General features: G+C 44.8%; 1 protein-coding gene across 1 annotated transcript in view; it reads left to right on the top strand.

The window, feature by feature from the left end:
* The window catches only part of NUMBL (NUMB like endocytic adaptor protein), a 55,565-nt gene extending 38,543 nt beyond the window's left edge, over positions 1-17,022 (top strand). The window contains exons 3-10 of the mRNA XM_075836103.1: positions 9,139-9,280; positions 9,670-9,744; positions 10,658-10,732; positions 11,858-11,998; positions 12,347-12,551; positions 12,640-12,939; positions 13,966-14,127; positions 14,539-17,022. Coding sequence (XP_075692218.1) covers positions 9,155-9,280; positions 9,670-9,744; positions 10,658-10,732; positions 11,858-11,998; positions 12,347-12,551; positions 12,640-12,939; positions 13,966-14,127; positions 14,539-15,230 — 1,776 coding nt within the window. The 5' untranslated portion in view covers positions 9,139-9,154 and the 3' untranslated portion in view covers positions 15,231-17,022. The remainder of the gene's footprint in view (positions 1-9,138; positions 9,281-9,669; positions 9,745-10,657; positions 10,733-11,857; positions 11,999-12,346; positions 12,552-12,639; positions 12,940-13,965; positions 14,128-14,538) is intronic.
* The last annotated feature ends 7,302 nt before the right edge of the window (positions 17,023-24,324 follow it).

Genomic DNA, 24,324 nt, shown 5'->3' with positions numbered 1-24,324 from the left:
TCCCACAAGTTGGATTGGATTGATGGGCACTTTTTGCGTACCATACGGTCAAGCTGCTCCCACAACAGCTCTATGGGGTTGAGATCTGGTGACTGCGCTGGCCACTCCATTACAGATAGAATACCAGCTGCCGGCTTCTTCCCTAAATAGTTCTTGCATCATTTGGAGGTGGCTTTGGGTCATTGTCCTGTTGTAGGATGAAATTGGCTCCAATCAAGCGCTGTCCACAGGATATGGCATGGCGTTGCAAAATGGAGTGATAGCCTTCCTTATTCAAAATCCCTTTTACCTTGTACAAATCTCCCATTTTACCAGCACAAAAGCAACCCCAGACCATCACATTACCTCCACCATGCTTCACAGATGGCGTCAGGCACTCTTCCAGCATCTTTTCAGTTGATCTGCGTCTCACAAATGTTCTTCTGTGTGATCCAAACACCTCAAACTTCGATTCGTCTGTCCATAACGCTTTATTCAATCTTCCTCTGTCCAATGTCTGTGTGCTTTTGCCCATATTCATCTTTTCCTTTTATTAGCCAGTCTCAGATATGGCTTTTTCTTTGCCACTCTGCCCTGAAGGCCAGCATCCCGGAGTCGCCTCTTCACTGTAGATGTTGACACTGGCGTTTTGCGGGTACTATTTAATGAAGCTGCCAGTTGAGGACCTGTGAGTCGTCTATTTCTCAAAGTAGAGACTCTAATGTACTTGTCTTGTTGCTCAGTTGTGCAGTGGGGCCTCCCACTTCTCTTTCTACTCTGGTTAGAGCCTGTGTGTGCTGTCCTCTGAAGGGAGTAGTACACACCGTTGTAGAAAATCTTCAGTTTCTTGGCAATTTCTCGCATGGAATAGCCTTCATTTCTAAGAACAAGAATAGACTGTCGAGTTTCACATGAGAGCTCTCTTTTTCTAGCCATTTTGAGAGTTTAATCGAACCCACAAATGTAATGCTCCAGATTCTCAACTAGCTCAAAGGAAGGTCAGTTTTATAGCTCCTCTAAACAGCAAAACTGTTTACAGCGGTGCTAACATAATTGCACAAGGGTTTTCAAGTGTTTTCTAATCATCCATTAGCCTTCTAACACAGTTAGCAAACACAATGTACCATTAGAACACTGGAGTGATGGTTGCTGGAAATGTGCCTCTATACACCTATGTAGATATTGCATTAAAAACCAGACGTTTGCAGCTAGAATAGTCATTTACCACATTAACAATGTATATAGTGTATTTCTGATTAATTTAATGTTATATTGAAATTTCTAAGTGACCCTAAACTTTTGAACGGTAGTGTATATATATATATATATATATATATACACACACACACATACACGCACATACACATACAATGCATTCGGAAAGTTTTCAGACCCTTTCACTTTTTTTCACATTTTGTTATGTTGAGGCCTTGTGCTAAAATTTTAAAAAAATAGTGTTTTTCCCCATCATTCTGCACTCAATACCCCATAATGACAAAGTGAGACCAGAATGTTAGTTCTTTGCTAATTTATTGAAAAGGAAAAACTAAAATATTGCATTGACATAAGTATTCAGACCCTTTATTCCCAACCGTCCCGAATTCAGTGGGACTGTCCCGGGAGGCTGGAGGTATGTCCCAATGTCAACTGTATCTGCATCCTCAGGACGCAGGTACAGTTGAATGGATAATCGGCAACGGGGATTCCGCTTAAGGAGTAGCCACTGACGTCACTGTCCATATATGGACAGTAACGTCAAGGGCTTCCCGAGCATAGCGCTTAAAGTAGCGCTGCGCCCGGTGAGTGCTCGGCGAGCGGGAGGAGCTCCCTCTGCTCCTCCGCTATGAACTAATTCTGAAGCAGGGAGCTGATGGTTCCCTGCTTCAGAATTAGTGGCTACTCCTTGAGCGGAATTCCCGTTGCCGATGATCTGGCTGGGGATTCCGCTCCTAGAGGAAACCCCTGAGCTCACTGTCCATATATAGACATTTACGTCAGGGGCTACTCCTGGAGCGGAATCCCCGGTCAGAGTCGGCAACAGGGGTTCCGCTCAAGGAGTAGCCGCTGACGTCACTGTCCATTAATGAACAGTGACACCAGGGCTTCCCTCTAGGAGCGGAATCCCCGACCTATGCTCTGGCTGGGGATTCCACTCCTAGAGGGGGGCTGTGTGGCACTACCTGGGAGGGGGGCTGTGTGGCATTACCTGGGAGGGGGACTGTGTTGCACAACCTGGAAGGGGGGCTGTGTGGCACTACCTGGGAGGGGGACTGTGTGGCACCATCTACAGAGGGCACTATCTTCAAGGGGGGTGTGGTGATATCTACATGGACACTGTGTCGCTGTATAGGGGCACTATCTACAGGGAACACTGTGGTGCTATGTACATGTGCACTATTTACATGGGCACTGTCACTATCTACAAGTGCACGCACTAGCGGCAGCTAAGAGGACATTATGCTGTATGGGGCAGCTATGGGGGCATTATGCTGTATGGGGGAATTTGTTTGGGCATTATACTGCATGGGGGCATGTGTATGGGCATTATACTGCGTGGGGGCATCTGTGTTGGCTTTATACTGTATGGGTGCATCTATGGGGCAGTATACTGTATGGTGGCAGCAATGGAGGCATTATACTGTGTTGGGGCAGCTATTTGGTATTATACTGTGTGGGAGGCAGTATGGGAGCATGATACTATGTGCGCACTGAACCAGGTGTGTATGGGCATTGATTGGGTGGGATTAGAGGCGTGGCTTAAAAGAAAATAAGTTGCCACGACGCGCTGCGCGCAACGCATCGGTTGTCCCTCTTTGTGATACTTCAAAGTTTGGAGGTATGCCTTTACCAGGGGCGTAGCTAAAGGCTCATGGGCCCCGATGCAAAAATTCTTACTGGGCCCCCCCCCCCCCCGCAAACTTCTCATGGCCGACGGTCCGCAGCTTTCAGCTGCATCGCTGGGTCTCCTAAGTGACCCAACAATGCAGCACTAGCAGCCGGGGCGTCACTAAGGCTGGGTTCACACACACTATTTACGGACGTAATTCGGGCGATTTAGCATTGAATTACGTCCAAAAATGCGGCTCAAAAGCGTTGGCAAACATCTGCCCATTCATTTGAATGGGTCTTACGATGTTCTGTGCCGACGGTCATTTTTTTTTACGCGCCGCTGTCAAAAGACGGAGCGTAAAAAAGACGCCCGCGTCAAAGAAGTGCCTGTCACTTCTTCAGACGTAAATGGAGCCGTTTTCCATGGACTCCATAGAAAAACAGCTCCAATTACGTCCGTAATGGACGCAGCGAAAAGCGCCTGCACATGCCATTACGGCTGAAATTACGGTGCTGTTTTCTCCTGAAAACAGCACCGTAATCTCAGCCGTAACAGACGCTGCCGTGTGAACATACCCTCAGGGCTTAAAATGTCAGAGGAAATAGCCCCAATACATATGTGTCCGCCCAAAAAAAAGTGTGTATATGAGACAGCATAGCATATCTATAGCACTACGACCCTATAAACTATGGATAGGATTAGATACAGTGGCTCAGCAGACAGTATCACACATGATAGGATTAGATACAGTGGCTCAGCAGACAGTACCACACATGATAGGATTAGATACAGTGGCCCAGCAGACAGTATCACACATGATTGGATTAGATACACAGCTCAGCAGACAGTATCACACATGATAGGATTAGATACAGTGGCTCAGCAGACAGTACCACACATGATAGGATTAGATACAGTGGCCCAGCAGACAGTATCACACATGATAGGATTAGATACAGTGGCTCAGCAGACAGTATCACACATGAGAGGATTAGATACAGTGGCTCAGCAGACAGTATCACACATGATAGGATTAGATACAGTGGCTCAGCAGACAGTACCACACATGATAGGATTAGATACAGTGGCTCAGCAGACAGTACCACACATGATAGGATTAGATACAGTGGCTCAGCAGACAGTACCACACATGATAGGATTAGATACAGTGGCTCAGCAGACAGTACCACACATGATAGGATTAGATACAGTTGCTCAGCAGACAGTACCACACATGATAGGATTAGATACAGTGGCTCAGAAGGCAGTATCACACATGATTGGATTAGATACACAGCTCAGCAGACAGTATCACACATGATTGGATTAGATACACAGCTCAGCAGACAGTATCACACATGATTGGATTAGATACACAGCTCAGCAGACAATATCACACATGATTGGATTAGATACAGGGCCCAGCTCGCTGACATTGCGGCTCCAGCGCTGGACCCAGGACAGGTAAGAATAATAATTTTGCTTCTATATGTTTTACTGATTATTTTTGTGTGTTTGTGTTTTTTTACAGGTTCGGTTGTTGGACTTCAATGACGGCGTTTTTTTTATTCTCAATAAAATGGTTAATGAGGGTTGTGTCTTTTTATTTCGATAAAATATTTTTTCTATGTGCTTGTATCTTTTTAAACGTTATTATCACCGCCTTAGTAATGGCCGCTGGCTGATTGACAACCTCCATTACTAAGGCGAGGCTTAATGTTAGCCGGTGCAGAGGCGAACACTAACCCCCATTATTACCCCGGTACCCACCGCCACCAAGAGTACTGGGAAGAGCCGGGTACGAACCAGTACCCGACCGTCTGTAGTGCCGGGCAGGCACCGAGCCGGCCGCAGGCTGGTAGTATTAGGCTGGGGGAAGGCCAAAAACAGTGGCCCTTCCCACTCTTGTAATGCTGCCTGCTGCTGCTGTGTTGTATCTGGCTGGTTATGAAAATTGGGGGGGACCCCACATCGTTCTTTCCAATTATTTTTTTTTTAAAATAACGTGGGTTCCCCCCCATTTTTCATAACCAGCCAGATACAATAAAGCAGCAGCAGCCTAGCATTACCAGGGTGGGAAGGGCCACTGTTTTTAGCCTTTCCCCTCTTGATAATACCAGCCTGCGGCCGCCCCATTACCTGACCATCACTACAGATGGTCAGGTACTGGATCGTACCCGGCTCTTCCCAGCACGCCTGGTGGCGGTGGGTACCGGGGTAATAAAGGGGGTTAGTGTTAGCCTCTGCACCGGCTAACACTAAGCCCCGCCTTAGCAATGGATGCTGTCAATCAGCCGGCGGCCATTACTAAGGCGGTAGTAATATAGTTTAAAAAAAAACACAAAGACATAGAAAAAATATTTTATTGAAATTAAAAAAAAACCCACACAGCCCTCATTAACCATTTTATTAATAAAAAACAAGCCGTCATCGAAGTAGTCCTGGAATCCGCCGTAGTCCAACGACCGAACCTGTAAGAAAACACACAAAAAATGATTAGTAACACATGTGTTAGGCTTAGATACAGGGCCCATGTGTGATACTGTCTGTGGGACCCTGTATCTAAGCCTACCACAACATAGGCTTAGATTCAGGGTCCAGCAGACAGTAATCTTATACAGTATAAGATTACTGTGTGCTGGGGCCCTGTATCTAAACCTAGTGTGGTAGGCTTATATACAGGGCCCATCAGACAGGATCACACATGGGCCATGTATCTAAGCCTACCATGTGATTGGCTTAGATACAGGGCCCAGCAGACAGGATCACGCATGGGCCATGTATCTAAGCCTACCATGTGATTGGCTTAGATACAGGGCCCAGCAGACAGGATCACACAATCTGTGATCCTGTCTCATGGGCCCCCTAAGCCTGCTACATCGTAGGCTTAGGGGTTGTACAGTCCCTACACATTGATGGCCTATCCTCAGGATAGGCCATCTATAGCTGATGTGTCTCACGGGACCCGCCAATCAGCTGTTTTGAAGGGGCCGCAGCACTCGTACGAGAGCTGCGGCCCCTTCATTTCACTACTCGCCCACACTGTGAATCGCCGACACGGATTCACAGTGTGACCGGAATGAAGTGACAGGAATGAAGGGGAGCAGCTCTCGTACGAGTGCTGCGGCCCCTTCAAAACAGCTGATTGGCGGGTCCCGGGAGTCGGACCCCGCCAGTCAGGGCTAACCTTACCTTCCTCTTCGGCCGCGGCGGGAGTTCTGTCGTCTCGATGCTGTGCGCGGCGCATAGCGTGGTGACGTCATGCGCTGCGCACAGCGCTTTACGTCAGGACCTCCGCTGCGATCCGGAACCAGGAAGGTAAGTAAAGTATGTTACTATAGTAACAGGGGCCCGCGGCCCGAGTTACTATAGTAACTTTTTATTGATGTAGTGCGGGGGGCCGTGGGCCCCCCTGGCTTCGGGGCCCGGTCGCAATTGCGACCGCTGCGACCCCTATAGCTACGCCAGTGGCCTTTACTCAGTACTTAGTTCAAGCACATTTGGCAGTGATAACAGCCTCCAGTCTTCTTGGGTACGATGCCACAAGGTTTGATAACGGCCTCCAGTCTTCTTGGGTTTGATGCCACAAGGTTTGCATAGCTGGATTTGGGGATTTTCTGCCATCCTCCTCTGCAGATCCTCTCAAGCTCTGTCAGGTTGAATGGGGACCATCGGTGGACAGACATTTTCAGGTCTCTCCAGAGAAGTTCGATTGGATTCAAGTCGGGGCTCTGGCTGGGCCACTCAAGGACATTCACAGGGTTGTCTCTAAGCCTCCTGTGTTGTCTTGGCTGTGTTCTTAGGGTCATTGCCTTGTTGGAAGGTGAACCCTTCGGCCCAGTCTGAGGTCCAGAACACTCTGGATCAGGTTTTCATTGAGAATATCTTTGTACTTTGCTCCATTCATCTTTCCCTCAACCCTGACCAGTGTCCCTGTCCCAGCCACTGAAAAACACTCCACAGCATGATCTTGCCACCTCCATGCATCACTGCAGGGAGGGTTTTGGGCAGGTGATGAGCAGTGCCTGGTCTCCTTCACACATGACGCTTAGAATTGAGGCCACAAAGTTAAATTTTGGTTTCATCAGACCACAGAATCTTGTTTCTCACAGTCTGGGAGTCCTTTAGGTGCTTTTTTGCAAACTCCAGGCGGCTTTCATGTATCTGTTATGGAGGAGAGGCTTCTTGCTGGCCATTCTGTCATACAGCCCAGATTAGTGGAGTTCTGCAGTGATGGTTGACCTTCTGGAAGTTTCTCCCATCTGCACACACGATCTCTGGAGCTCAGCCAGTGTCACTACTGGGTTCTTGGTCACCTCTTACCAAGGCCCTTCTCCCCCGATTACTTAGTTTGCTTGGACGGCCAGCTCTAGGAAGAGTCCTGGTTGTTCCAAACTTCTTCCATTTAAGAATTATGGAGGCCACTGTGGTCTTGGGAGCTTTCAGTGCAGCAGAATTTGTTTGTACCCTTCTCCAGATCTGTGTCTCCACACAATCCTGAGCTCTACAGGCAGTTCTTTCCTCTTCTTTCTTGGTTTTTGCTCTGATATACATGGTCAGCTGTGAAACCTTATAGAGACAGGGGTGTGTCTTTCCAAATCATGTCCAATAAAATGAATTTACCACAGGTGGACTCCAATCAAGGTGTAGAAACATTTCAAAGATGATCTAGAGGCCCCAGGGCTACATTTCAAGTGCCATAGCAAAGTACTTATGTTCGTGCGAAATTAGAATTTTTCATTTTTAAAAAATTTGCTAAATTTGTCTAAAATTCTGTTCTTACTTTGTCATTATGGGGTATTAAGTGCTGAGTGATGCGGGAAAAACCTTATTAACCGTAAGGAATTGATACAGAGAGTATATGGAAAATCTTATAACTTGGCTAACACTACATAAATAGAATTGACATCTTCTTAGACAATGTTTGTGTTAGGGGGGATTCAGACGAGCGCGATTTGCGCGCGTGCAGGCCGCGTATTTTCTGCGCATCACGCACAGCACTATAGAAGTCAATGAGGCAGTTCAAACAGTGCGTGATTCTTGCGCAGCGTTTGTTCGCTGCGTACTATACGCGACCGGTTCAAAAACTCTGCGTATTTCACGCATCACGCACCCATTGAAGTCAATGGGTGCGTGAAAATCACGCGCACCACACGGAAGCACTTCCATGGGACGAGCGTGATTCGCGCAACAGCAGTGAAAAGGATGAATGAAAACCGAAAAGCACCACGTGCTTTTCTGTTTCCGAACATCCAAACGGAGTGTCTTTGCGATGAGCGAAGCCGGACAAGCGTACCGAACTTCACCGGGTTCGGCCAAACTCGTTTTGGCCGATCCCGGCAAAAAAATTATCGGTACGCGACGTCAGGAGATAGTCACTGTCCATGGTGCTGAAAGAGTTAAACTGTTTCAGCACCATGGACAGTGACTTGCGATCCCAAAATACATTAACCTGTAAAAAAAAACCGAAGTTCTAACTTACCGATTACTCCTGTCTCCTTCCTGCAGTCCGACCTCCCGGGATGACACTTCAGTTCAAGTGACAGCTCCAGCCAATCACAGGCCAAGCACAGGCTGCAGCCAATCACAGGCTGCAGCGGTCACTTGGACTGCTGCGTCATCCAGGGAGGTGGGGCCCGATGTCAAGAGAGGCGCGTCACCAAGGACGCGTCACCAAGGACGCGTCACCAAGGACGCGTCACCAAGGCAACGGCCGGGAAGTTCTCGGTAAGTAGGAACTTTATCTTTTTTTTTTACAGGGTTTTCGCTGTTGTGTTCGGCATTCACTGTCGAGGGTGCTGAAAGATTTAGCTCTTTCAGCACCTTGGACAGTGACGGGCGTTGACAAGCCTCATCTCTATGATGCCGGCTGCGCGAAAATCACGCAGCCGCGCATCAGACACGCATGACACACGCAGCTGTCAAATGGTTTTTGCGCTCGCAAAACGCTGCGTTGTTTGCGCGCGCAAAAACGCAACGTTCGTGTGAATCTCCCCTTATATACTTACAGGATCATGTTGTGTATAGGTGGGCTCTGTATGTGACACAACTCCAGGGATACTTTATGATAATACAGTTACGTCCTCTGACACAATCTTCCCCAACCTTATATATGATGAAGTCTCTTAGTAGGTGTGGTGCACCCAGCATAACATTCATTTCGTAGGTGAGCCATAGGATAACAATCTGGCCCGCGCCACCTTTCCGGGTATAGGTTGCAGGTTTCTTTTGTGTTACCAGACCTCATAAGATTTTGTAAAGAGGAAAGTAACAGACGTTAGTTTGGGGTGTGAGTTACATTACTTTGATGGTTTCTTTACTTACTTTAGCCCGACACCTCCTGAGATGAACAAGCTGCGGCAGAGCCTACGGAGGAAAAAGCCAACTTATGTCCCAGAGGCCAGCCGACCCCACCAGTGGGGGGCAGATGAGGAGGCTGTGAGACGGGGTAAATGCAGCTTTCCTGTCAGGGTGAGTGAACTTATAATGATGAATCCCCCCCTGTGAACCCTTTATCTATCTATCTATCTATCTATCTATCTATCTATCTATCTATCTATCTATCTATCTATCTATCTATCTATCTATCTATCTATCTATCTATCTATCTATCTCATATCTATCTATCTATCTATCTATCTATCTATCTATCTATCTATCTATCTATCTATCTATCTATCTATCTATCTATCTATCTATCTATCTATCTATCTACTCATCCGCTGTTTCTTTATTGTTATAGCGTAGTAGTCTATACTGCCCTCTAGTGTTTATATCCTTCACTGGTTTGCCACTTGATAAGATGTAAATTATTGCGTCTGCCACCAGTATGATGAGATCTTTCCTTGTTTTCTTTGCAGTATCTGGGGCACGTGGAGGTAGATGAGTCACGTGGCATGCACGTATGCGAAGATGCTGTGAAGAAACTAAAATTGGTGAGTATGTGAAAATGAACCATCAACTGTGACTTTGTTTAAAAACTTACTAAAGGGGGCACAGATAATAGTGCTGGGGTAGAAAAAGGAAATTCTGGATATTTATATCTTGTATATTTGAAGGAGCCAGTGACTCATTGAAACGCATTTGCATAAGACATGTGGACTCGGTGACGGGTATTATAGAAGGCAGGAAATCTGGGGCTGTGTGCTCGCTGGAGATAAGATGAAAGGCGGCATGTAAATGTTACGCAGATTCCGGAGAGGAATTAGGAAATAGACCAAAGCGAGCATCAAAGAGGCAATGACAGCCATCCCGTGCCCAGTCATAGGGCGGTGAGACGGTGGAATATATTACGTTCAGTGTTGACATCCCAACCATACCCGTCCAGGACCTTCCGATATGTTCACAGCATCGTATGGATCATCAGTATTCACACGTTATCAAATCTTCATGCCAGTAACTTCCAGTGGAGTTGATTGCCATCTGAAACCATGAGCGTGCCCATGAAGTTCTGCGAATACACAATAATTATAGATGTGACAATACCAAATAAGCTAAAATAAAAACAAAAAACCAACACGTGACAACCAATACGGCCGCCCCTGCAGGTCTCGCAGGGATTGTCACACAGCGATGCCAAAAAATGGGAGATGTATCGCTGCACAACTAGGCAGATTCACCATTCAGGACTCTAGGAAAGCGGGTTGACGAGTCTCGTGGGAGCTGGCGTGGCTGCGATATTAGTTGCCACTAAACGTTCTAGGAACGTATAAAATGTAAAACGTACTCTGTATATTATTTTTGGGGATCTGTTGTAGTTATTCAGAAATAAAACCTTATATTGTATATCCCCGGAAATATTGCAAGTTGATTGCGCCAATTTTCACATATATTTTATTTATTTTTTAGCTTGGCAAGAAGTCAGTAAAAGCCATTTTGTGGGTTTCTGCTGATGGACTACGAGTTGTGGATGATAAGACAAAGGTGAGGACATGGTCATTTTGCAGCCATCCGAAAACCATGATTATAATTCATCACGTGTCCGTAATATAAGTCGCCTGTGGATTTGTGCTTGTCCTTTATTGTTCTTATACACTTTTTACACTCCCTGCCCATTGAGTCCTGTCCACTTGAGCTTATGCCGAGTTTCTTATCGGGTAAAAAAAAAAAGAGGATCTGTGTTCTTTTCCGGAAACAGCACCACTCTTGTCCATAGGTTGTGTCTGGTATTGCAGCTCAGCCCCAATCAAAAATGTCCTGTTACTGGCCATCAGCCAAAAGAACACAGTGGGGGAATTTATTAAGACTGGCCTTTCTGGCATAAATTTATTGTGAATATGTCGAGCCACAGATGGCCTCACCCCCTTAGCCTAAATCCTACCCAATTTTTTAAACGTGACCGAGGTGGCGTAAAATGGTAAAAAGTCACAAATTATTGCGCAAATACTCCTGAAAAGCAAATCTACCTAGGTATACAGAGATGGGGGAACAAAGAACGTATCTCTGCACATCTACACAAGATTTGTCATTCTGGACTCTAGAAAAGCTGGGTGACAATATCTATTGGAGCTGTGATGGCAGCCATACTGGTAGTCAAGCAGATTTCTATAAAAACAGCTGAAATTGTTTTTTTTAGCAGCTTGACATTCAAGTGCAATGCAAGGATTTATATAAATGGGAGATTTTTTATTTTTTTTTAAGGGGCAATGCTCTTTATTTATTACAGAGGATTAATGGACACCCATGGAAACCCCCATGATCAGCTGAATAAGGAGGCAGCGGTGCCTACTGACGGTCAGCGGCCCCTTCTCTGCATAACCAGACACAGCGAAGTGCACACCCGTGTGGCTGAGTCTGGTACTGCAGCCCAGTTCACTTTGAATGTGCAGAGTAGTAGTGGGTAACACGTCCACACATGTACGGACATCGCTGTGTTGGGTACTGCAGAGAAGGGGCTGTGGTGTTGTCTACTCTTATCTACAGTTAAACCATCAATGTAAAATCCCCCCCCCCCCAAAAAAAAACCTAATTTTACATTTAACCCGTTGCTGTCTGTAATCCACCCTCAGCTACCTGAATCTCCATACCTTGAACCCTTCTCTCTCTCAGGACCTCATAGTGGACCAGACCATTGAAAAGGTTTCATTCTGTGCACCAGACCGCAACTTTGACAAGGCTTTCTCTTATATATGTCGAGATGGAACTACCCGGCGCTGGATATGTCATTGTTTTATGGCTTTGAAAGATTCGGTGAGTTTATTATCGGACGCTGCGGTGATTATAACCAAATATTAATTGTACAATTGTTTATATAGAATTTTTTATTTGGGTCAAAGCACTTTGCATTAGCGAGTATTCCTACAGACGTAGCGGTGGAAGATTCCCACCAAGCTGGGGGATTGTATTCGCTGAGTTTGTGATTCTGCTTTGGACATTTGAATTGACCCATTGTCATCTGTTAGCTGGTGAGAAATGATGGAAATTGCAAATCCCCTTAAGCAGAATGGGCATTAAATGCACAAATAATGTGACGGTGGTGGGGTCTTTATAAGCATTCTGTATTTTGCATGCTAGGATAACCCATATATCCCCCAACAGGGGGAGCGCCTGAGTCATGCCGTGGGCTGTGCGTTCGCTGCCTGTCTTGAGCGGAAACAGAAGCGAGAAAAGGAGTGTGGAGTCACTGCATCCTTTGATGCCAGCCGTACCAGCTTTGCCCGCGAAGGATCCTTCCGTGTCAACTCGGGATCCCAGCAAACTGAGCGTGAAGATGTGATGAAGCAGGCTCAGGATAAAAAAAAAGGTAAAATTGTGGGCAACAATACAATTTGTCCCTAACATATCCAAAGCCGAGAGAGCCCAGTAGGGCACTGATAATCTCTGTTTCACAGCTGAAGCAGCTCAGACCCAACCCTTGAATGTACCACCCACCCCGGCACTGCCAGTCCAGCCGGAGAGCTCTTCTCCACTACAGGGTCAATCACTACCGGCAGAGAAGGGAGAAACTGGTAGCCAGCATGCAATCCCCCGCAGACACGCTCCCTTGGAACAGCTCGTGAGGCAGGGGTCTTTCAGAGGGTTCCCTGCTCTGAGCCAGAAGAATTCACCCTTCAAGAGACAGTTGTCACTGAGACTCAATGAGCTGCCATCCACCTTACAGCGCAAGACCAACTTCCAGGACAAAAGCCAAGGTGAGATATACAGTAAAATCCCCAGATCGGTGGCGCAGGAATCCCAACAGTCCCGATGAGGTCCCCGATCAGTCAGAATTTTGAGAGTCCACAAGTGGGAGTAACATGATCCGAATGTCGGAACATTAGGTAAACGTTGGACATAACACTAGTTATCGGAGGATAAAAATGTCCAATGGTTAGGAAAATCCTACTCATTCCTCATTCTTCTGCTACCGGGGTTGCCAGATTAATGGAATGTTTAGCCCATTTTGACTATCTTATTGTCACAGTGATATATATGGGATAGTCTATCACTACATGTGAATTTAAAAAGGATTCCAACCCGAATGTATTCTTAAATAAATGGTAAATATGGCGAGAGAATGGCATGTTGTGCCTGCTCCAACCTACTTGTCCCCTTCTCTGCAGTCAGCACACTGTAAAACCAGCTGAAAGTCTGACAGACTGGTTGCTAGGGAGCAATTGCCTAACAACCAGAGGTTTTTTACAGTCTGTCTTAGATTACTCAGGTTTTGGGCAAAGAGGCCTGACGGGATTTATATTGTGTTTTTTTCTTACTGCAGGATTGGTTATATTTTTGTAAAAATAAATTTAGGTAGGGATCCTCTTAGATTATTGGACATCACTGAGAAGCTTAAAGGGTTTGTCCAGGTTTAGAATTTTTTTCCAGAAACAGCGCCTCTCATGTTCAAGGGATATGTCCGGTATTACAGCTCAGCCATATTCACTGTATAAGATGCAAGTGAGCGGCGCTCCTGGAAAAGAAAAATGCAGAACTTTTCCAATCCTGTACAAACCCTTTAATGACCCCAAAAAGTATGAGGCTGCAAATGCAGATTTGTGAAATATAGTTGAGCCTTCCTGCAGTGCCGCAGCCTCATCATGTTTTTTATATTACGCGTCTGTCTAGTCATTCTTGTAACATGTTTACTACTGGGTGACATCAAGGAATTGTTACAAGCCCTCCGGGACATCAGGACAGCGTAGCGATCACTTCCATAAAAATCATTTTTCTTCTCTCAGTCCCAGAAGTGGACCCTGCAGGACCTCCTGATCCAGATGGAATTACCGATCTATGCAACCAGATAAATAACTCCTTCACTAACAAACCACCGGAAGCCCCCTTTATCAATGGAAATGGAACTATGACCCCTCCTAATGTGGCACCACGGCAGACGGCACAAAGTAAGAAACTCCATCACTTGCCCTTGTTTCAGTCAGGCGGTCCAATACTTGGTGAAATGACAGTAAATAATATATTGTTTATTAATAAATGATTAGGGCTAGAGTTAGAGCGCACCTCCGGTTTTGACAAACTTGAAATACCACGTTAAAGTCCCATTGAAGTTTATGGCAGGGCTATTGCATGAAAACCAGGCCTAGGGGGCACGGAGCTTGGATAAGTGCCAGGGAGCCCTTCGTTCTTGCAATATATGGTTCTCCCAGCTCATGAACCTTAACATGCCAGTGTGTCCTGACCCTTTTTGGTCTGTCCAACAACGGGCATTGCAGGGCATTAGACATCATCTTTACTGGGCTTTGTACATACACTGATTCCATATTGACCCACCTCTGATTTTATCCATTACCTTCTAGACATCTCCGGATGGACAGATCAAGCAACGACCACCCCAGCCCCTTCTAACTTCCATATGGGTCATCGCCGAACTCCATCTGAGGCAGAGCGATGGCTTGAAGAGGTCGCAAAAGCAGCCAAAGCCCAACAACAACAGCAAGAGCCCATGCCTCAGCCTATGGTGGCTATGCCTATGGCAGTACCAGCTGCTGTGCAGGCATATCCTGTTTCATATGATGCTACCCCTGCTCCGGTTGGCATGTTTATTTCTCCTCATATGCAACCTACCTATGTACCTGTGTGTAATTATACACCATCCATGGCAAACAGCATATCATACCCTGCTCCAAGTGTGCCAGTGGTGGGCATTACTCCATCTCAGATGGTGGCCAATGTTTTTTGCTCTGCCACCCAAGTACCATCATCCAATCTCGCAAGTAAAACCAATCCATTCCCACAAAGCATACTTCACACTTCTATTACAAGTATCCCGAATCCTGTCTCTACACAGCCTCTCCCATCAGGACCAAAGTCAAATGGCACCACCAATGGTACATGGCCTCCAGATCCCAGCCAGCTAAGACTGGCATCCACAGCACATGAAGTGGACCAGTTTGAAGCTCAATGGGCAGCACTGGAATCCAAGTCTCAGCAACGTATGGCCAACCCTTTCTCCAATGAACTTCAAAAAACTTTCCAGATAGAATTGTAGCCGAGATGCCACCATGTCGATATTATTTTTGTTCAGGAACAGCTGCCAGTTCAGGACCGGCCAGTAGGACATACCATACTCCGCCGTTCAGCAAACCTGTGTCTACAAAGACTCCAGATGTCAGTCGGGGGTGGGTGGGTATGACTGGAGTTCATCTGATCAAAAAGACGACATCCATATTGATGGATGGGATTAATAGGGTTCCCCTTTAACCTATGTTATAGCCACTGGGGCTGAGGACTGCCAGACCTGTTAATGGATGTGAAAAAGAATCTAGAACGATGTTGGTATATGGGAATTATACATGAGTGGAACTCGGATGTAGGAAACACGAGGGCTATAAGAGTCTGTATTTGCAGAAGGGTTAGGTAGGTGCAGAGGAGGTTTGAGGTAAGTGATAGCGAGGCGCTGAGTTGGGATATATTGGACATGGTGCAGATGTCACTCACATTTTTGCATAGTTTTTACACCACAAAATCCCTTTCGGATCATTCTGATCACGTGGTGCTATTTTGGTTGCTATATCCAGGGTATCATGTTTTTTTTTATTTATTTGTATATATTGTAGTTCTGTTCTAAATTATTCATCTATATGACCATCCAAGCCCCTGCTCTCTGCTGCCGCCTGCTGGAAGAGCATGTAAGTGCTTATAATAAAAATTGTAAACTTGGCCATAGACACAAACAATTAATGGGGTATTCTCACCACAGCAAGCAATGGTAAATGACTAGGAAATGCCGTCACTTGCTGATCAGTGGGGGCCAACTACTGGAACCCCCACGACTGCTGGAACGAAAGGGCCACATCTCTATCTTTATTTTGCTCTGCACAGCGTACTTTGCAGCTACTACAATTCAGCGCTATTCATCACTTGAGCCTAGACCAGAGTGGACCGCCACCAACCTGCAAGTGACGGCATATACTGGTGATATGGCATCACTTTCTATGGTTGGAATACCCCTTTACCCCCGGTTAGACAAAATGTTGGACTATTTTGCACAGGTTCAGAATGTGAACAAATCCAAGGCACCGGTGTGAATAGCGCCACTTTATCAAACCATCAATATAATAAAGTAGCGCAATTTACTTAGTTGCCTGTGACTTGTTTGCTTATGGATCATCTTATAGGTGGCGCCCTATTGGAATAGCATGAGCGTCATCGGCATTGGCGTCTCGTCGAGTCAACAAGGCATCCTGTTTCCAAGACTTTTATCAGTTTGTCTATGGCCAGCTTTATAATGTGTATTCGCTGCACATCGAGGAGGCGGGTTATTGAGTAAGTAACCTCCATATTGGTTCGGACCACAATAATGGCTGCCTCTACTATATATAAGTGACATATCTTTGGATTGGGGAGGGAAGATTCAGGTTTCATCTCATTTCTTTGTGCCAAATTGTAATCCATGTCAAGGATCCGCTGTCCCATGTGAGCAACCATGAATCACAGCAAACACGATTATACTTCCTATTGAGAACCATTTACATTTTATGTTTTTTTTGTAGCTTTATGTTTTATTTTGTATTTTTTTAATTATTGTAACTTAAATGCCAAATGTATTCCATATTTAATATATATTTTCCTAGTTCTGTTGCCTTTGTTAAAATTAACTATCTGAGAAGAAAATAGACCAAATAATCCTATACCCTGAAAAAGTTGCTTCAATGTCCATTAAAGGTTAGAATTGCAGTGGTGTTTTCTGGGTTTCTCCACTTTGAACCCTTCCACCCAGATAGTCTTATTACATACAGTGAAGGAAATAAGTATTTGATCCCTTGCTGATTTTGTAAGTTTGCCCACTGTCAAAGACATGAACAGTCTAGAATTTTTAGGCTAGGTTAATTTTACCAGTGAGAGATAGATTATATATTTAAAAAAAAAAGAAAATCACATTGTCAAAATTATATATATTTATTTGCATTGTGCACAGAGAAATAAGTATTTGATCCCTTTGGCAAACAAGACTTAATACTTGGTGGCAAAACTCTTGTTGGCAAGCCCAGCAGTCAGACGTTTTTTGTAGTTGATGATGAGGTTTGCACACATGTTAGATAGAATTTTGGCCCACTCCTCTTTGCAGATCATCTGTAAATCATTAAGATTTCGAGGCTGTTGCTTGGCAACTCGGATCTTCAGCTCCCTCCATAAGTTTTCGATGGGATTAAGGTCTGGAGACTGGCTAGGCCGCTCCATGACCTTAATGTGCTTCTTTTTGAGTCACTCCTTTGTTGCCTTGGCTGTATGTTTCGGGTCATTGTCGTGCTGGAAGACCCAGCCACGAGCCATTTTTAATGTCCTGGTGGAGGGAAGGAGGTTGTCACTCAGGATTTGACGGTACATGGCTCCATCCATTCTCCCATTGATGCGGTGAAGTAGTCCTGTGCCCTTAGCAGAGAAACACCCCCAAAACATAATGTTTCCACCTCCATGCTTGACAGTGGGGACGGTGTTCTTTGGGTCATAGCAGCATTTCTCTTCCTCCAAACACGGCGAGTTGAGTTAATGCCAAAGAGCTCAATTTTAGTCTCATCTGACCACAGGACCTTCTCCCAATCACCCTCAGAATCATCCAGATGTTCATTTGCAAACTTCAGACGGGCCTGTACATGTGCCTTCTTGAGCAGGGGGACCTTGCGGGCACTGCAGGATTTTAATCCATTACGGCGTAATGTGTTACCAATGGTTTTCTTGGTGACTGTGGTTTTCGGCTGAGCTCTCACCTTCCTCAGGATCAAGGATACCCCACGAGGTGAGATTTTGCATGGAGCCCCAGATCGATGTCGATTGACAGTCATTTTGTATGTCTTCCATTTTCTTACTATTGCACCAACAGTTGTCTCCTTCTCACCCAGCGTCTTACTTATGGTTTTGTAGCCCATTCCAGCCTTCAGCAGGTCTATGATCTTGTCCCTGACATCCTTAGAAAGCTCTTTGGTCTTGCCCATGTTGTAGAGGTTAGAGTCAGACTGATTCATTGAGTCTGTGGACAGGAGTCTGTTATACAGGTGACCATGTAAGACCGCTGTCTATAATGCAGGCACCAAGTTGATTTGGAGCGTGTAACTGGTCTGGAGGAGGCTGAACTCTTAATGGTTGGTAGGGGATCAAATACTTATTTCTCTGTGCACAATGCAAATAAATATATATCATTTTGACTATGTGCTTTTCAGTTTTTAAAAAAAATATAATCTATCTCTCACTGGTAAAATTAACCTAGCCTAAAACTTCTAGACTGTTCATGACTTTGACAGTGGGCAAACTTACAAAATCAGCAAGGGATCAAATACTTATTTCCTTCACTGTATGTGTATAGGGAATATGGATTGCTATACTTCCTATGCAGATACATAGTGGACTTATCTAACAGAGACCTTGGACTGTCCAGGGAGGAGAAACCCTTTAACTTCTATTTTTCAGCAACAAATGTTTTTATTAATCTCTGTTCTGCTTAAAGGGTAAAAAAAAACTTAATATGTCATAGTGACATGTCAGAAGTTTTGATTGGTGGGGGCCTGAGCACTGAGACCCTCACTGATCACTAAAACGAAGCGACAGAAGCTCTCGGTTGAGTGCTGTGCCGCATTGTTTCTGATCGGCTTTCCCCAGAAGTGTTGTACGGACTCCTAGACTATCCAATGAGCCGTACACCGCTCTGAGGAAGGCCGATCAGAAGTGAAGCGGTACAGCACTCACCGGAATGTTTCTGCCGCTTCATTTTAGAGATCAGTAGGGATCTCAGTTCTCGGACCCCCACCGATCAAAACTTCTGACATGTGAAAAGTTTTTTAAAAGCTTAGTTACACCTCACTGAAAACTGAAGTACATGAGCAAGCACTCGTCTAAATTTTCCAAGTAGCACCGGGATCTTCATGTCTCATTAAAGGTAGTAGAACAATGTCTCACGCAGATGTTATCTTAGGCTCAAAACTCCCACAAGAACAAAAACGACACTAAATTAATACCAATAAAACTAGTTCACAAAAGTAGCAGCTTTTTAGTTCTGTCTATCAGTTCCTTATAGACTAATCATACATGTTTTAAAATATGTTAAATGTCGCATCCCCTTCAGCTGACTTGCCAAGCAGGAACATATGATCAGCTCCATTGCGTTTTTCTGGTAATAAAGGTGGAGTAGATAACATGATCACTTGCGGCAAATCGCCCGAAAGGGATCTGCTGTTTAACATACCGCACACACTCTATTATGGCACCCTAATCGGGAGTTTAGGGTTCGCTGGTTACAATAGCACGCACTAGCTATTAGTAGAGTATCTAGTACATTTGTCTGGAGCTTGAGTCTCTTTAAGGCCTTATTCACACGAACGTACAATATGTCCGTGCTACGCGCGTGGAAATCACGCGCGTCGCACGGACCTATGTTAATGAATGGGGCTGTTCAGACTGTCAGTGAATTTCACGCAGCGTATGTCCGCTGCGTGAAACTCATGACATGTCCTATATTTGGCCGTGTTTCGCGCTGCACGCACCCATTGAAGTCAATGGGTGCGTGCAAATCGCGCCCGGCACACAGAAGCACTTCCGGGTGCCGCGCGTGATTCGCGCAACAGCAGTAAAATAAGTGAATTAAAACAGAAAAGCACCACGTGCTTTTCTGTTGGCAAACATAAAAACAGAGTGTCATCATGATGTCGGCTGCGCGATATGCTGATGACACACGGAACTTTTGCGCACGCAAAACGGACACGTCCGTGTGAATAAGGCCTAAGGTATAATTTGAAGGGTAAACGCACACCTTCCCTTTTATGCCCAAACTCAAGGGGTCCAACAATGGGGGGACTGTCGATGTTGTTTTGTCATCTTAAAGATGTCACTAGTTTATAAGAAGTTATAAGAAACCTAAAGTGAATGTCCACCCTTGCACACAAATAAGTTATGGATAAATAGGTTCGAAATTCTGTGCAGATTAATTAATGTATCTTTATAGCAGTCAGAGCTTTGTCTTTCTGATACAGAGCTCCAAATCTACTGCATAGACATAGAATTAATAGGTACAATTCTGGCTACCCGCAGCCACCACTAGAGGGAGCTACGGAGCTTACTGCATACTGTTCATACATTGAACTCAATAATAACACAGTATGCAATAAGCTCCTAAGCTCCCTCTAGTGGTTGCTACAGGTAGCCAGAGTTTTATATTTTATGTTTATACTGGAGATCTGGTGCTTTGTATCAGAAAAGCAAAACTCTGAACACTATAAGGATTATATATATTCAGAAATTAACCAGGCAAGAATTTTAGAGCAATAATAACGACATGATGTATAAAGGTGGAGTTTCACTTTAAGCGATGATGAATATTTGCGTGTTCATGACCGGTCTCATAAAGGAACATCCTGAGTTATGTGTTGAATTGTATTTCATATTACCGAGCAAGATTGTGATTATTAAAACTTGAGACGTACATAGACAAAGTAGATCTGGGAGGAGTTCCTGAATTCATAACTGGACGGCACCATTACAAGTATTTTTGTCTGATCTTGTCATAATTAAAGATATTCCTTTATATGTGAACCCACTTATGTATAAAACCCGTCATAAAATCTCAAACGTGTGACGCACAGGATGAAGGGGCCTTGCAATATAGTAAAAAAAAAATCTTGTTACACCGCCATCTCCTGGACACAGGGAGAATTTGCAGTCAATGTTTGTATGTAAATATATTATCTGCTGTATAATAATTGGTCCTGCTATTCCTTGAGGACGAAGTTTACAATTATATCTATGTTTTTTTTTTGTAAACATCATGGGGGGGAAAAAAGTTGAAAACAAGCCATTTTATTAAAAGTTTTCATTTTATTCCTAATACATGGTAAAAATATAGCTCCCCCCCCCCCCCCCAAAAGCACCTGAAACAGAATATCTGCTGATTTCAGCCATATATCTATAGACTATAACTATATATGTGTATATAAACACATCTCTATACATGTACATATTCAGGAGAATTGACTCAGGTGTCTGTTTAAAGTGTAAATTTACCTTCATTATAGATTATACGCAGATTATGTGTCTTCAAGTGTATAAAATCCTCATATATATTATATTACAGGCGCTTACATATATGAGAGTGTATTTACATACTGGATGTATTCAGGTACCATAAATGGAGACTAAGTCACCTGAGCCGAACAAATTGAATGGATCTAAAATATTTGTCAATAATTGCAGTCAATCGTTTTGATCAATTCCATCCATACAAATGTCCAAAGACGTGTAGCCAAAGTCATCAACTAGTTCCAATCCAGGTCCTTCAAAGTCCTCCCTAGTACTCAACTTTTTTCAAGCCCTGTTTTTGCAAGGCAACCTCCAAATAAATTCAAGTTGTTGCCTAGCAACAGGAGCTGCTGCCAGTGAGTGACTACTCTAAATCCCCATGCATCTGTAAAGACTATAGTAGTCACCTCCTGTTCTACAGAAGGACTGGTGCTGTATATTGATGTCAAAGTAGAGGCTTAGCTATAAAGGGGGTGCACAGATAGCAGTGGCACATGGGTCCTAGTGCCTGACGCGGACCAAACTCCATTATATAGTATAAATGGAACATGGTAGGTGTGGGGCCCTGTTACAGATTTTCCATTGGGGCCTAGGAGCTACAAATTACACGTCTAATGATTTGCCACCAGAACTTGCACACAACATGTTTCCTGGGAACATGACCACCAGACTCTTAGAATAAGAAAGCGGAGTAGTCCATATCAACCAATTAGGTCACTGGTTACATTTTCCAACCAGCCTTCAAATAATAAGAGCCATATGCAGATTGGTTTCTGTGGACATTTGTTTTTGCACACAACTTTATAAGTCTCCCCCAATTCCTCTTCCATGTTGTTATTTGCAGTCGCTGTCATTGTGACCGGATGTGACTAGCGCTGATAATCACTGCCATTCGCACACATGGGGTCCCATTCTTCATGAACGCAGGAGGAGGCTCAGTAATAACACTGCCACTTGCAATCTTTCTTAATCATCTTTTTTAAAATGTGTTGGGTTTCTTAGAGAAAACGCAAAACATATTAAAATTCTCACATTTCCCAATCTATACTTCAGCCTAAAAAACAATACCGCAAATCCTGACTATCCAGCTTTTGTATTTAATCCTTCTGTATTTGTATTATAACATTGTGAAAATGAGAATAAATCCAGTGACCTCCTACAAGTCTAAACTGTGTGCTGGAGCCTAATTTACTTGTGGTGTTGCAGTGTAAAGCATGGGGGGTGACAGAGCAGCAGGCTCGGTCAATGGCGGACCAGGAGGTGGATTGTAGACTACCTTAGACTCTAATGGACAATGCAGCTAAGCTGGAGTCACTGATCATAGCAGTGTCCTAATGGATCAGAGCGAAAAAGCCATCAACACTAAAGAAAAAAATAGGGAAGAATCACCCAAAGTTACAGACTTAGGCCCCATGCACACGACAGCAAAAAAACTCAGTTTTTGCGGACCGCAACTGCGTTCCACAAAAAAGGAACAATTCACTTTCATTGAACACTGACACCTTTCCGTAGCACTACGGAAGGGTGTCAGTGCCGTGGAAATGTTCCGGGAATTATGGAACATGTCCGTTCTTTCGCATTTTGCGGGCCGTGCTCCCATACTTTGTATGGGAGCACGGCCCGAAAATGCGGCTGTCAGTCAGCGGCCGTCCGTGCCCGCAATCGCGGGCCGTGATTGCGGGCACGGTCGTGTGCATGGGGCCTTAAAGAGAACCTTTCACCTCCCCATACATGTACAGATGACTGCAGCATGTAATGGGCAGGGCCGCACAAACCCTGGGGCATTTTAATTTTTTTTCCTATCCGTTATTTAGATATCAATGCCGTTATATTTGGCGCCCGATATTTAAATAACCCCCTGAATTGTCAATGGGGAGTGTAATTGGCAAGGGGGGGCGTATAACATGGCTGTGACACTGTCCAATCCGCTATGGACAGTGTCACAGCAAGAGCTGGAGAGAGGAGAGCGTGTGCGCGCGCAGCTCGGAGCTGTGCGCGCACACGCTTTCACTCACTCTTCAGCTCTCACCAGACAAGACTGTGATCACTCACGAGATCAGTCTTGTCGTCCTTGTCTGCCGAGAACTGTGAAGAGTGAGTGAGAGCGCGCGCGCATGTGCATACAGCTCTGAGCTGCGCGTGCGCGCGCACACACACTCTCCTCTCTCCAGTTCTTGCTGTGGCACTGTCCGTAGCCGATTGGACAGTGTCACAGCCATGTTACACGCCCCCTTGCCAATTACACGCCTCATTGACAGTTCAAAGGGTTATTTAAATAACGCCACCGATATCTAAACGGAGGAGGATAGGAAAAAAATGTAAAGTGCCCCAGGGTATGTGCGGCCCTCCCCATTACATGCTGCACTCAGCTGCATATGTATGGGGAGGTGAAAGGTTCTATTTAAAGGGGCACATCTGGATATCCCATTTAAAGTCTGCCCCTTACTAATACATCATGGAGGCATGGTATCCGGGTATTGGAGCCATAATAGAAAAAGTGCCAATCATAGGAGCCAAAATAATGAGCGCCACATGTGCCAACATGTTTAGAAACTCTACACGTATGTATTTCTCTAAAACAGGACTTCTAATTTAAAGAAGTTCTCTACAAAAACCTGATTATCATAACAACAAGAGCTAAGAGAAGCTGCCAAGCCTCTTTGCCCCATTTGTGCCACCAGCTCATTTCCAAGCCTTGAGCTTAAAACTTGAGTAATGTGAGAGAGACTGGTTGCTAGGGTCTCTGTTAACGCCACATAAAAAGCATTGTGTCCCTAGCAACCAGTCTGTCTCCAATGACACAGCTGTTCTGCTCAAATCTGGATTGTCACTGCTGATGGGAAAATCACCTTGGCAGAAGTCACGCAATGCCTTTCCTCAATTTTAGTCTGCATTATTAATCTAATTTTTAAGAATAAATACCCCTTTTAAAGGGGTTTTCTTTGAATAATCTGCATGTATGTTGAAGTTTTAATTATCTATGTAGCTATAAAGATCTGTGATTGAGATTTCTCCACTGTCCTCACCCACTAATTTATTTATATTTACTTAAAGGGATTGTCCAGGTTGTGTGGTATTGC

Source organism: Rhinoderma darwinii, chromosome 8, assembly GCF_050947455.1.
Source record: "Rhinoderma darwinii isolate aRhiDar2 chromosome 8, aRhiDar2.hap1, whole genome shotgun sequence".
Lineage (NCBI taxonomy): Eukaryota > Metazoa > Chordata > Amphibia > Anura > Rhinodermatidae > Rhinoderma > Rhinoderma darwinii.
Note: the sequence above shows the minus strand (reverse complement) of the source record. Positions and strands in the feature narration are given on the sequence as shown.